General features: G+C 39.5%; 3 protein-coding genes across 3 annotated transcripts; all 3 read left to right on the top strand.

Annotated features, from left to right (window-relative positions):
* Nucleotides 1–1,928: 1,928 nt before the first annotated feature.
* On the top strand, nucleotides 1,929–2,492 carry FOMMEDRAFT_61000 (kinase-like protein; the record flags this gene model as incomplete). The annotated part of the gene is made up of 4 exons (XM_007262065.1): nucleotides 1,929–2,006; nucleotides 2,058–2,126; nucleotides 2,175–2,375; nucleotides 2,427–2,492. Coding segments are annotated over 4 exons (414 nt in total), but the record flags the coding sequence as incomplete, so codon positions are not given.
* A 2,433-nt stretch (nucleotides 2,493–4,925) lies between these two features.
* On the top strand, nucleotides 4,926–6,371 carry FOMMEDRAFT_144221 (uncharacterized protein; the record flags this gene model as incomplete). The annotated part of the gene is made up of 5 exons (XM_007262066.1): nucleotides 4,926–5,244; nucleotides 5,310–5,552; nucleotides 5,605–5,697; nucleotides 5,752–6,097; nucleotides 6,160–6,371. The coding sequence occupies 5 exons, from the start codon at nucleotides 4,926–4,928 to the stop codon at nucleotides 6,323–6,325; spliced, it is 1,167 nt and encodes a 388-aa protein (XP_007262128.1). The 3' UTR covers nucleotides 6,326–6,371.
* Nucleotides 6,372–7,317: 946 nt separating this feature from the next.
* On the top strand, nucleotides 7,318–8,638 carry FOMMEDRAFT_25337 (uncharacterized protein; the record flags this gene model as incomplete). Its single annotated transcript, XM_007262067.1, has 4 exons — nucleotides 7,318–7,636; nucleotides 7,699–7,941; nucleotides 7,965–8,069; nucleotides 8,127–8,638. 4 exons carry the CDS (start codon nucleotides 7,318–7,320, stop codon nucleotides 8,636–8,638), a joined length of 1,179 nt encoding a protein of 392 aa, XP_007262129.1.
* Nucleotides 8,639–15,164: the final 6,526 nt, after the last annotated feature.

A 15,164-nucleotide genomic window follows, 5' to 3' on the forward strand; every position in this document is an offset into this window, starting at 1 on the left:
AATGTGTTAAGAATTGAGCTCAGAACAGAGAAGGTACTTTTGTTATAAGTACTTTTGTTCTTCCATTTATACTAAGCTCAATTCTTAACACATGAACATAAAGCTTTCTGTAATACACTTTATTATACTTATATTTAATTTAGGAATACAGTTTGAGGTTGGAAATAATTTATTGAGTGTAGGGGGAGCTAGAGAGAAATAGTTAGTTTTACACATTTTAACCCTCTCTTAACAAAGTAGAATAAGCACATAATTTACAACATATTTAGTATTTAAATTAAGTATTAATATATCCAACTATAGTAAGCAGTTTTCCAAGCCTATATGTCTGGTTTTAAGGTAAGGAAAAATCAGACACTAGAAATACATGAAAAACTATGTATTTTCATTATATCTTAGTCAATTCTTACTCAAATTTGATTAATAAAGTATCTATCTGAAGGGGATTTTAAAATTATGAATTTAGGTACTAATAGTACACATTTATGTTAAGGATTGAGTGAGATATTGTATTTTCTTTGTGTTTTTCAACTTTGTAACAAAAAATCATGTGATCTTACCATTCTAAGGAATTATACAAGCAGTAGTAACTAAATTATATAATTTAAGTTATAAAAATTAAACTTTTAAAGTATTTTTTATATTATAGAAAGAATAAAGTAATATAAGTAAAAATTGAGTAAAATACAATACAATATATGAGTTTTCCTTATATTTTATATATATAAGTTTTCCTAACTCTAAAACTAACTATATAATACTAATAAACTAGTTTAAATAAAAAATATAATTTTATTATTAATTTACATATTGAATTCTAGTTATAATACAAAATATACATACAAGTATAATACATGTTTAAGTTTGCTAAAATTGAGCATTTTCCCTTAACCTCTTTATACTCAGAGAAGGTTCTTCTAAGTATTATTTATTATAGTAAATTTATTATAAATAAAATATATTAAATATAAGTACTTTTATAAGTTATAGTAAAGTTATATGTGTTAGAGAAGTACTATCAAATAAGTATATAGAATAATAACTTACTACTTAATTTAGACTAGAAATCCATACTATATTTATTAAAAGTGTTTAAAACTAGTCTAATTTATTTGGAATGAATTTACAAATATGAATAATATATAGAAGAACCTTTCCTAAGTATAAAGAGGTTGAGAGAAAATGCTCAATTTTAGCAAACTTAAATATGTATTATACTTGTATGTATATTCTGTATTATAGCTAGAATTCAATATGTAAATTAATAATAAAGTTATATTTTTCATTTAGACTGGTTTATTAGTATTGTACAGTCAGTTTTAGGGCCAGGAAAACTCATATACATGAAATATAAGGAAAACTTCAAAAGTTTAATTTTTACAACTTAGATCATGTAATTTGGTTAGGTATTAGTTGAGTTATAGTAGATTTTGTATTTGAGTATACTTAGAAGTTAGTGTGACGAAAATCACGAATTGCGTGTGTGACAATATTTATGAAAACAACAGTAATGTAACATGATATTGCCTCATGTCAGACGTTGCAGAGAGTATATTAAGGTCCCAAACGTCGCAAACACGTACATCTCCTACCCTCCTCTGCCCCGTCATGATACTCACGAGCCAACGTCGTTTTAATCTCTCTGGAAAAGTCGAGCTCTGTAGACAACTCAAGGGCCTTGGGGCACATTCCGATGTCTTTTCTGGCGTGTATAACTTGAAGCAGGTTGCGGTCAAGCGACTTCGGTTGTTCGCAGAGGATGACCCCATCAAATTCATCAAGGTGAGTTGAGAAGTAAATTGTTTGCTATTCGCTTTACCAAACCCGTTTTTAAGCGCGCCAGACGAGAGATTCTCATCTGGTCCAAACTTAGCCATGATAATGTGCTTCCGTTTCACGGTTTCATGTTCGGTGGCAATCATATCTCCCTTGTCTCACCCTGGATGGATAACGGAGATCTCTCCCAGTACATGATAAAGCATCCTCAACTTGACGTTATTGCCATGGTAGGAACATGCTTCAATGATAACCAGAGTGGCTTCTGAAATTGTTCAAAGCTCGCTGGAACAGCACGTGGATTAGTGTATTTGCATAAACATGATATAGTGCATTTGGATATCAAGGCGGTACGCATCTGTAATATCTAGCAAGATTGCAAGCCTGATAGTTATTAGGCAAATATACTGGTGTCGTTGTCTGGAGAGCCTCTCATTTGCGACTTTGGCATATCTCGAATGCTGGACAAGACTAATGCTGCTCATGTGATCTCCGACGACGAGATGGAAGGTACAGTTCGGTATATGGCCCCGGAAATCTTTTATGGCGCCAGCCATGGTAAAGCATCAGACGTGTGGGCATTTGGGATGCTTGTCCTTGTGAGTGTATGAAGCTGTGACCTGCGGAAGGGAAGTCTGATCAATGCCCAGGAGCTTTTGTCGCGAAAACAGCCGTTTAATCACCTAAGTTCCGATATACAAGTCATACTTGCCATTATGTCGGGCCAGCTACCTTCAAAACCTGATATCCCGTGGTCTTTCTGGTCACAGAAGGTCTGGTCCCTTTGCGGAAATGGAGGAGACAACACATGTTGGGACAAGGAACCAGGCGGTCGTCCATCTATGACATGCGTTCTATCGTATTTAGAACGTTGTGTTGATCTGAGAAAAATGTGTAACACGAATTTAGACTACGAGTTGGCGGTAAGTAGATCTGCCCCTTATTGCAGGAGTGCTCTCACTGGTCTGTTATTTCCTGCAGGATTTTGTTTCATGGATGCCAGCACGTGTGTCGTCTGTAAACTCTAGAGGTTTGTTTTTGTGGACTACATTGTACAGCAAACCGACAAAACTAATATTTGGCATTCTAGTCGGGAACCAATTGACAGAATTGCTATTACCAGAACCCGCCCATGCCCCAATCAATAACATAGCAGGAGCCATACAACGTAAGTCGCTAGTGAGTCAACGACTAAATTATCCAACGTGGATTTTCCAGCTTCTTCTACGTTCATCAAACAAGGACCAAGTCTATCGTTCCTGGACCAAACAATGTTACACCCCAAAGTAGATGCACTATTCAGCACGCTCTCCGAGAGTGACAAATAGTCAGACACCTCCGTTGAGGACATTGTATGTACCCAGAAAGTAGGTTCCTCATACTAAAGGCGAACTTGGCACGGGTTTAACTCCACTGTCTCCACACAGTCACCTTCTTACCAGCATACTATGCATATAGAGATTGATGGAATGCAAATACGTGACCTTTTTTTAACCGTGGACAAATCGATGCAACGTGGGTAGAACTGCATCTCTACTCAAACAGATTGGAGGGTTGCTGGGAAGCAAACTGCCAACGCAGATAGTGTTTGTCTTTTAAGTAATCCTTTCTCACCTTGTATTCTAGTCGTGTATTCAATGTTTGCGAGTGTGGCCTGTGGGGTGATAGTACCCAACTCTGGCAGAGTTCATATAGTAGTCCTACAAAGCACCCAAGTTTTTATGGCGTGATTACAGGCAACAACCTGATTGCTGGGTAAAGGGCAAGAATGACATCATTAATCTTAAGAAGCAACTGCCAACTCACAACGAACCCATACAAACACTTCTCTGCTGGCTGTTCAGCGTGGATCTCGTCTCCTAAGGAATTGATTATTGGACCGCATCTTCTAGACACAGGATTCGCAATGATCTACCTGACCAGCGCATGTACAGACCATGGAACTTGTCAGATATTAATGCTGCATAGGTTTGATTGGGGCTTACTAGTTCATCGTGCTCGGTAAGGACCTTTGCCTCGAGGTTTTAATGTCAAGATGTTCTCGCGTCATGCTTCTACGTCGCCAAGCTTTCAATACCTGTGCCGTATTCTGTCTATTGCATCTCCTACTGGGAGAGATAACTCTGACGAGTCATTACTCCTACTGGATTGACAGATCGCAATCCGAAGGGTACGAGAGAACTTCAGTGATACTCCGTAAGATGCTGAATGCGGGAAGGGTGAGCTTCGTTGTTTACAACAGGATGTAGGTTCCTAGCTCCAATAATTCCTACAAGTTTCAAACAGCACAAGGTAGTACATTTACAGTCGTCGTTATCTGAGTTATGGTCAGCTTCTTGATGGTCAGCGCGACGTCTTATCGATGCCGAACCCGCGAGAAGTAATACAACGAGGTTACCATGCGGCCTGACGAACTGGGGCACATAGTTTCTGCAAAAAAATCGGAACGCAGTAGATGGCCTTCGAGTCTTATAGGCAGGTAAGCTGAACACCTTGCTTTCTTGGCGTTGAGAATGGTTGTTTATTTATCATCGATAAGTCGGGGACTGCCTAATCGAGAGCGTATTTTTCTCACGATTTGGAATATCGGATGCTGAGTAATTTGTTGCTACGTTTGGTTAGGATATCCATCAAAAGAAACGTGAGCGTCTTTCTAGGCACTTTCCACATCGGGCATTTCACAATTTCTTGCTGTGAAAAATAACTTACATAATGTTAAACATTATTTGTAATTAAATTTACCATTTTTGATTGATAGAAATCATGAACAAAATTTCAAGTTTCTTCCATAATCAATACAAATACAGAAAAAACTTAAAATATTATTTTGAATTTCTACTAAACTGAAATGGTAAATTAAATTACAAATAATGTTTAACATTATGTAAGTTATTTTTTAAGGCAAGAAATTGTGAAATGCCTGATGTGTTTGGCTGCTCAGATGTTTATGCTACAGACTTTAAAAGAAGGATGTTTTTTGCTGTCTTAACACTATCCCTCAAGAAACATGCTGGCAAACATTTCTTTTGATGACGGGACTAAAACGCGTTAGACACGCGCACCTGCAGTCCGACCTTCGAACTTTGACGCCCCATCGCTTCCGACTGTCATCTTAACCACCATCTCTCAAAGGGATCAGAAAACTTACTATGCTTGTGTCGTCTACTTTGTGCCCCTCAGATCGCTCTTCGGTACATTTATTCGTCGTACATTATGACGAAGACCGTGTCTTGGTGCCCGTAGATCCATACGCGAAGTACGCGGACTTGCAGAATTACGTTGCGAGGGAATGGAATCTCGAAAGGGAGAGCATCGCCTTCGAAACGGATGAGCTGAATATCTGCGCGGGGAAAAGAATACGGATCCACGAAGAAGCTTGGATAGTGGTAAAGGACATCGTAGGGAATGTGTACGTCCGTATTCGATATCCCAGCCACAGACGGGCTAAATCGGAAGGGCGACAAGAAAGTAAGTGATTACTGATGTCGAGCACGATTTTACAAGATTATTGACTTTCGTACGTTTTTGCGTAGTACTCGCACCTGCTGTAAAATGTGAACAGAAGCGCGAGGTGCTCGAAATGACCCGAGAACCGTCAGAATCTGCGGATGAAGCAGAAGTAGAACAACAGACAAGGACGGAGATTCCTCAAAGCGAATACATTGATGTCGCTCCCACAGACGGCAATCATGGCCAGGATGCTGAAATAAATAATCACGAACATGACCCAGCAATTGCCGCTACACGAAGTCCAAGAAAGCCAAAACCTTTGGGAGGTGAGCTGAGGCAGATTGCGGGATTGTAGAAGTTTTGAAACTCAACATATAGACACACTGAACCTCTTCAATGATGAAGCTGATGCGGAAGAGGAGGGTGAAGAGCCTCTGAAGGAGAAGGAACCATCAACAAAACCTGGTCTTGGTAAATACAAGTTTATTTCTCTTAAAGCAATCTTTTCTCATTATCATCGTTTAGCAAAGGAGCCGTCCTCCGGACGTAGATTAACCTGGAGGCAGCTCCTAAGCTCAGGTAGAGCAGCCGCTGAGAAACCACCTAATAGCGCAACTACAGCAACAACCATTGAGTCAACTTTATCCACTTACACACCTCGCTCTGCCGGAGAATCTCAGGCAAAAAGTCAATTACATCATGAGCATTCCCCAGAAAGGGCAGGATCAGGAGATCCAGAACGTGTACTTATCATAGTTGAGCCTCCACCTGATAGCATCTACGAAACTCGGGGCTTTAGAATTCGACGCGAACACTCTGTACGCACTGTCCTCAAGGGTGCATCGAAAGCATTCAAGATCGATCACACTAAGTACATTACGACATCTCCGTCTTTCTAAAAGATGTTCTGACGCGCTTGTTGAATTTTTATAGAGCACGACTAAGGATGGTTGTTGACGAAGATGATCAGGGAAAACTCGTCACGGTCAAATGCCATGACAACGAAACAATGACGTCTCTCAAGGTAGAAGAAAGCCAACGCTTCGTCATTACTATGATCCATGAAGAGGAAGAGGAGGAAGAGGAGAGCGAAGCCTGAGTTCCTGTGGTGGTCTGTTTACTCGAGCTTATCATGAATCAACACGCTATGACACTTCACGCTATGACGCTTTTGGCATTTTGCTTATTTGGGACGCATTGCTTTGTCACTGGATTTCTATCATGCTTTTCTTTAACAGCAGAATAATGTTTGCAGACATACTTAATAGTTTCCTACTTGCGGAATTGTCAACTCTTAAGCGGAACATTAGGTTGTATCTCCGCCCCTCACACAACCGGGAACAAGGTATTGAAAGATATATTGAGCACCAAGCCGGCGAAAGGAGTAGATTAAAAATGTAACACAAAGAAATATAGAGTAATCTCGTTTAAATTACAAAGTCAGGGATATTAGCATGTCATCATACTCTTCAGCAAACCAGACAACAAAGAATAGAATAAAGCAACGTTGCTGATCATCTTGATGTTTTCTGGCACCTGTCAAAACGTAATCGATTGAGACATTCCCCGATCATAATACTTGTCGTAATACTACTTTGATGTGTAATCTCCCATTCAAAATTGTACGCTAGTGAAATCAGACAACGAAATTCCCATGAATTGACGCACATACTCCGCAAACCAGGAACAGCATAGACGGACCTCAATTCTACGCACAGCAACATGAGAAAATGCTGGTTCGTCCGAGTAATGTGCGATCTAGGAGTGCCTGAACGAGAGAACACTTTTCCCACAGCTCGAAATAACGGTTGGTGAGTTTCGCATGGATACCTGACGAAAGGAATTGAATCAAATGATTGCGAGCATTTTTTCCCAAGGGATAGTGTTAAGGCGGTAAAAGAATCCCAGTTATTAAAGGGTATAGCATAACAGTGCATAGAAAACGCTCACGTGACGCATATAAATGCGTTAAGCAGGGCGCTGTCCTTTGACAGTTGACATTTCAATTTCCATTACTTTCATTCAAAAAGCAAGATGTTTCCAACGGTAATCTCAACCACCATCTTGAAGAGAGACACCAGACAGCTCACCATGCTCGTATCGTCCACTTTGTGTCCCTCAGATCGCACCTCCGTGCATTTATTCGTCGTACATTACGACGAAGACCGTGTCTTGGTGCCCGTGAATTCATACGTGAAGTATGCGGATTTGCAGGATTACGTTGCGAAGGAATGGAATCTCGAAAAGGAAAGCATTGCTTTGGAAACGGATGAACTGGATATCTGCGCGGGGATAAAAATACGGATCCATGAGGAAACTTGGATATGGATCAAGGACCTCGTAGGGAATGTATACGTTCGCGTCCGATACCCCAGCCATGCCAATGCTAGACCGGAAAGGCAGCAAGTTGGTGAGAGATTATTGATTCCGTGCACTCTTTCGCAAACTTATTGATTTGTGTTTTTTGCATAGCACTTGCATCTAATGTGAAATACGAACCGAAGCGTGAAGGACTTGAAATGAATGGAGCGTCGTCAGAATCTGCGGATGAAGCAGAAGTAGAACAACAGACGAGCACGGGAACTCTCGAAAGCGAACACGTTGGTGGTACCCCATTAGATGGAAATCATGGCCAGGATGTCGAAGTGAATGGTCATGAACACGAACAACCAGATGCCCCTACACAAGGGCCGGGGGAGCCGAAGCCAGTGGGAGGTGAGCTGATCGCATTATTTTAGAGGGATTTGAAATTCAACTGAATGTTTTCAATAATGAAGCAGATGCAGGAGAGGAACCTAAAGAAACTCTGAGGGAGAAGGAACAGACTTCGAAACCGACTGCTGGTAATACCACTCCTATTTCTGGCTTCTGATCTAGTCTTTCTCACTTTTGTAATATAGAAGAGAAACCTTCTTCTGGACGGTTGCTAGATTCAGGCAGAGCAGCACCTGAGAACCCACCTAACAGTGCAACTACTTCAACCACTGGGTCAACTTTATGTACTTTCTCTATTTGCCCTGCTAGGGAAGGCGAGAATAACAGTCAGCCACGCTATGAGCCCATATCCGAAAGATTAGGACCGCATGAACAAGGCGTCATCATCAATGTGGAACCTCCACCCAACAGCTACTACAGAACTCGCAGATACAGATTCTATCGTGAACGCAAAGTGGTCAGCGTCCTTAAGTATACATGCAAAGCATTCAGTATCGATTACATGAAGTATGCTAAACATTTCTACCTCCTTAAAGATGTTCTGACCAGTTTGAAATTTCATAGAGCACAACTACTACAGGATCTTGGTATAGACTCTGACGGAGAACGAGTCTTGTTCAATTGCCATGACTTCCAAACAATGGGAGATCTCGAAGTAGGGGATGAGCTTCACTTAGTCATTAGAATGGTCAATTAAAGGAAGAGGAGGACGACAAGAGTGACTCCTAGATTTCCGTGCCTGTTTACTCGAACTTTTATGTAATTCCTCATACTGTGGCTTTCTCCTTGCTAGGTATTTTGCGTGTTTCTTCAATGTGTTACTTGCCTCTGGACTTCAAACATGCTATTCTCCACCCCTGTTCCGGATAAACCTACAGCAGATTGTATTTGCGAGAGGTTTTAATGTATAGAAGTTGATTGATACCAAACAAAACGTATGAATAAAGTCCCTATGGATGAGCAGATGTTTCAACGCGTTTATCTCTTGGTAAGTAAACTATAAACACATTCATCCGGGTAGGGGACTGCAATTAATTAAGTAGCAGGGAAATTAATCAGCCTATTTATAGCTCAAATCACAAACTTATAAGGGCATTCCCCCCAATCCATCTACAGTATATGACAAAAGTATTGCACAGGTGAAAAAAAATATATAACTTCCCCAAAACACAATAATATTACACTCTGTAAATTAGTACTTGTAGTCTAGCATTTTATGAATACAACACTCTTGTAAGGAAACTCACTGTTCCTCACAAGAGAATTCTAATCACCCTTAGTTCACTCAACTACTGACTAGGATAACCTAGTACTCGAGCAAGGGGTCAGGGGAAAAGAATCCCCTTTACCCAGCAGTCAATACTGTCTTTTATAGGGTGGTACACGTGTAGATACATGAGGAGAAAGTGTAACTAACTACAATGAGAATATATACGCTTGTGGGTCCCACTGTGTGATGATCTGATACAATCAGCAATGTAGTAATAGTAAAATACGAACCAGTAAATCAAATCCTTACACTCGCCCTCTAGCATTTAGTCCTAAATGCTAAAAATCAGTAGAAAAGGCAGAAAACATACTAAAAGTAACAGTTAGTAACAAGTAAATAATAAAATACCTTGCCCATACGTATGGGAAACATCCTTGTGATGTAGTACTGCCTCTCTGAAGTGATCCGAAGTCGATCTGGTGTGTATTGAGACAGTGGTGGTGTTCTGGACAGTGAGTAGCATGGTTCCAAACCATGTGAAACTAGATAAAACGTCAATAGAATTAAACATAGTCAATATTACTGTATGGTCAATTAGTAGAAAAGTTGCCTCTTGATTGTTGCTATTGATACAACACTTTTCAAAGAGAATCAGTAGAGTTCCTGGGGAGATATGGTGTTTTGGCTCTTGAGTATTCTGAGACACACAGTGTAGATCAATATGTATGGAAGTGGAAATTCTGGCAGTATGGTAATTGCAAATATTCTCTTCTCCTGCATCTTTGGGAAGCACAGAGGTAAATCCCTGATCAACAAAGCTATAGCCTTCTTCCTCAATAGAATGAATTAGTGTTACAGCTTCTAGCTGACCTTGTGTGTTTCTCTACTCCTGTAGAATAGTAATGTAATAATAGATAGTGGAGATGTATTCCAAAATTCCTCTACTATGTCCTTGATTTTTCCAATAGACTAGTTCCTGCAAATGTAGTGCCTTGCACTCGTATTGGTAGAATATGTCCAAGTATGTACTCTTTTGCATGCAATAACCAACTGTGATGCAACACTGGATATCCTGTTGAGCCTGATGTCCAAATACTAATTGTGGAGTACAACCTAGAGTGTAATATCTGTCCTTGAATGAAAATATTGTCTCAAAATCAATGAGATTGTAAGGTATGAGCCTAGTATCACTAGATATGTGAGTATATGTATGGTATCTCTGTGTGCAATGAATGTCCTACTGTATTCTCATACTGTTTCCTTGTATCTCAACTTGTTTGTGTCTTTGTAAGTCGACTGATTCGATTCCTGAATCGTCCAAGTATACTTTCAATGTCTCATAGTGTAATGTTCTATCATACTGTGTCCAAGTAGCATTCTCTACTTTCCTGAGTGCTGTAGCTGTCTGTATACTGTGTTGTTCCATGTATGTCTCAATGAAATGTCCTGTCTGTATGCACAGTAGTGCTGCCTGAAGTCCTGAGTGTATGCTGCCAATTCCTTGTTCATTTGGCAAATCCATGTGTGGATCAATACATTCTAGCATTGACTTCCTGTCTTTCTGTGTCCTTGTCCTTGTTCCAATGTATTCTTTCCTTATGTACCTATCATGTGTCCTGTTTCCTGTGGTACTGATACTGTCTGGTACTACAAAGTCCTTCACAAAATCGTTCTGTAGTATCTTAAGTGAGAAAATTTGTATGTTCAAACATGATTGTATGCTCAAAAAGTGTGTATACAATGTAATACATGTGCCTCTTGCCCTCTTGTCAAAATATGACTTCATTTTCAGTGTAAAACGTCTGGTACTGTCCTAGAACATATCTGTAGTGTCTGGAGAGGTCTTCTACATGATTTTGTACTTCAAACTGATTGTAACTACTCATTCCTAGAGTAGATTAAACTGTATCATTGTCCAATAGATGTCCTAGAGCATCCTGATGCTCTGTTTCCTTCTGTAGCATTAAAGTATCATGCCTGAATGCTTGAATAGTCTGTTCAATCATTGCTAATTCACTATCACTCTAATCTTTGCTAGCTGTATGTGTATTGCCTTTGCTTTCCCTTGAAGTAGTGTGATAATCTGTTTGAGCAGATTGAGCAGATTGAGTGGATTGTCCAGGTTCCAAACCTGTTCTCTGGCTTGAAGTCACCCTCTGAACTTCTGTACTTTGTTCTATACAATGTGTATTGTTTCCTGATCTCAGTAGTGTCTTACTATCCTTGTGTTACATAGATTGTAACTGTTTTACATCCTGTAGGTTGTAATTGTCATCCTATAGCTTGAATAACACAATTCTTACTATGTATCCTGAGTATATACACACTAGCACATCTGTTTGAGTACCTATGATGCTCATAATACGTCTGATAGAGTGTCCTGAGTCTATTCTAATGAATCCTGACTGTCTGAAGGTGTATTTCACCAGTTTGTACCTTATGTTCTCCTAAAACTGCATTCTGTACAATATATCCTTGTAGTCTGAGCTGGTTCTAACGTTTCTGAACAATTCTTTGTCATGAATTGAATAGTTTCGTAGTGTAACATCCAATTGTACCTTATAGAATGTTGTTCTATGTGAATTACTTTGATTGTACTCTGTACTGATTGTTTCTTCAATCCTGAAGATGGAAATGTCTGTTCCAATGTTGTAGAATCAATATGCCTGAATGTCTGAACATTCTCCTGATCCTGAAATTGTCTGAAGCAGTTCTTTGCTTTCAAATACCTTCCTGTACTGAATAGAATCGACTGTGTATGTGTATGTCTGTGTCTTTCTATCACTGTCAATGTATCTCCATGCCTGATGCTTATTCTGAAGTGGTATCATTGTATTCTCAATGTATATACACTTTTCCTTGCTCAATGTACTGATTTCTGTCTTCCAATACATAATGTAACCTTCTAACTTAATAGAATACCTGTGTGAATCGTTTGGATTGAAATATTTCTCAGTATCCAAGAGTAGTTGTAGTTTATAGTCTAGTAATGCTTGATAGATTGTCCTGCTTGTGCAGTTTACTATTTGCATCACCTTGTAAACCATAATACTATCTGGCTGGTTATATTCTGATTGTCTAACATTCTCAGGTCCTTTCCTAATGTCCTAGTACACATTCTTGTTGTCTGTAAACATCCTGTACTTCTTAAGAGTGTTGTTTTGATTTGTGGCTCTAAGAATTGGTAGTAGTGTCTCTAAAGTGTCCTTATATACATTGCCTTGTGCCTGTAGCATCTTAGATTCCTTGAAACAATGGTTGTATGTGTGTTTCCTAGTCCTTTCCATGTGCCATACGTATCTGTAGTCTTGTAGAATCCTTTCTACACTGTATGCCTGTGCTTTCAAGTGTAAAATGTCATTGTATGTACTATACAATTGTCTATCTCAATGTTTAGACTTCCTACAATACTTATTCCTGTACTGAATGCCTGTAGTACAATGCCTAAATGCTGTAGTCTCATAGGGTCTCGAATATACTGAATTTGCCCTTTCAAATGTGTTGTTTGTATACCTGAACTTGTGTTTGTTCTTGAACTACTGCTTGAGCTATTCTTATACTTGCTACACTTGATATGTGGCTTTGAACTGCATAGTTTGCTACACTCTGAATCAACTTTGTTCTCACTAATACCACTAGTGTATACCTTGCCTGGGACTGCTTTCAATCACAAAGTATTACTATGGGATCATTTGTTCCTTTTATTTTTGCAAGGGATACTCTGATGTCCTGAAAAACTTGATGTTTCCATTTGAGACCACATATATCCAGGTATTTCACTTTCTCTCTTATTCCTGGACCTGGCTAGGGTGTTGTATCCATTGTAGTAGTCCTGTACATTGCTCCTGTGCAATGCATAGTCAATATCTGCCATGTATGAGGTTAAACACTTGATTTTGTAGGTGTATGCTTGATTTTCACCCTCTGGATCAAGTACTGATCCTTGTAGTTCCAATTTGCACTCACTTTTGCTATCCTCAAAGTACTGTTCTGTAAATGCAATGTCTGTTTTGCTTGGATAGTCTGAATCGATTTTACAATCGTATTGAATGCCTGACAGTTCCAGTTTTCGTTCTGTTCCTTGTGCTTTGTGTTTTCCTTTCACTTTGCACTTTCCTTTCACTTTCTGCTTTCCTTTCACTTTCTGCAAATGCAATAGTTTGTCTGGACTCTTAGATTGATAGTTCTGATCTCTACTGTTTGTAGGTACTGTAGCATGTCTGGCTTTCATTCTGTAGCCTGCCTGAAGCATTTCACACTTTTCCATTACTATACTATCAAGTCCACTCTTGTTTGATGAAGGAGTTACATTCTCCTCTTCCTGATACATTCCATCAAACTTGTATGTTCTCTTATTCAAATTGTCAATACCTATCGAACTGTGGAATGGGCTAACATGTTCTATGTCTATCTCAATTGCTCTGGCTCTTGCAATGTGTCTGAAGGTCTTACTTGCCTTCTGGAAATCTTGTTCCTCATTGGATCTCTGTAATTCTAATGCCTGGCTCTCCTGGCCTTGTCTGTTACTCTTGTTCTTCGAGTCCTGACTGCTTTCTTCACTGCCTAAAAGGGTCTTAGATGTCTTATTACCCTCTACATTGCTGTTGTCAATGTGTTTCCATTCTAAAGTAAGTGTGTTCACTGGATACTCATCCACACTCTCACTGATACTGACTATATACACTCTGTAACTCTTGTACTAGCTTACAAATTCCTCAATGCTTGCTGTTAGCTCTCTATATCGACTTAGTGAATCCTCAAACCAAATCACCTGTTCTCTATCAAGTGAATCCTCAAACTCAGTAGCCTGAAATTGATCAAGCAAATCCTCAAGCTCAATCACCTGTACTTAGTGAGTTGAATCCTCAAACTCAACCTTCTGTACTTGATTGGACAAATCCTCAAATCCAATCACCTGTTCATCCTGAACTTGACTGTCTGAATCCTCAAGAACAATTGCCTGAGTGTTTCTACTCTCTGTACCTTTGTTTGTTATTTCTCTGAGCCTAGTAGTGTCAATACTTGCTAGTGTCTACTCTACAGTGCACGTTTGTCTAACTATATACACTGGTACAGTTACATGCCTTAGTTCTACATTATTGGTATGTAGTAGTTCATCAGGGTGCCTCCAGCCTTGTGTAGACAAGGACTTATCACCTAGTATAGGTTCATCAGGTTGCCTCCAGCCCACAAGGGACGAGGACTTACTTCCTAGCATGTTAGTATTAATATCCAGACTTGGGTACCCTCTAGGAATCGTCAGTCAAGGCTCAGCAGCCACATTGTAATCAATATTCAATGGATAATCTTGTTGTCCATTGCCTGTAAACTCAATGCACACCTGTTTGTTCCTTTTTGCTGTCACAGATGCCTGGTCCTCAACCCATCCAATCAATGTGAACCTCCAGCATATCCAGCACTAGTCCATATTGATATGTGATAATGCATTCTAGAAGCATTCTGTAGCATTCTGAAGCATTGTGAACCTACTAGGGGCCAATCCAGTAAGTAGTCTCTGTTTCTACTCGAAAATCATAACTTTACTCACTAAAAATTCCTGATGGGTACTAGACGATGAGGGAGACCTAGGGTTGATCAGACCCTTCAGTTCCTCAGCATCCAGCAAGAGGTTTCAGTGCTAGGTGGGTACAGTCAAAAATATGTAAGGAAACTCACTGTTCCTCACAAGAGAATTCTAATTGCCCTTAGTTCACTCAACTACTGACTGGGATAACCTAGTACTCGAGCAAGGGGTCAGGGGAAAAGAATCCCCTTTACCCAGCAGTCGATACTGTCTTTTATAGGGTGGTACACGTGTAGATACATGAGGAGAAAGTGTAACTAACTACAATGAGAATATATGCACTTGTGGGTCCCACTGTGCAATGATCTGACACAATCAGCAATGTAGTAATAGTAAAATACGAACCAGTAAATCAAATCCTTACAACTCTATAGAGTATTAAATTCCTTTCAAAAATGAGTGAAAGCAGAGAAGAATACAAAAAAGGTC

Source organism: Fomitiporia mediterranea (genome assembly GCF_000271605.1).
Source record: "Fomitiporia mediterranea MF3/22 unplaced genomic scaffold FOMMEscaffold_1, whole genome shotgun sequence".
Taxonomy (NCBI): Eukaryota; Fungi; Basidiomycota; class Agaricomycetes; order Hymenochaetales; family Hymenochaetaceae; genus Fomitiporia; species Fomitiporia mediterranea.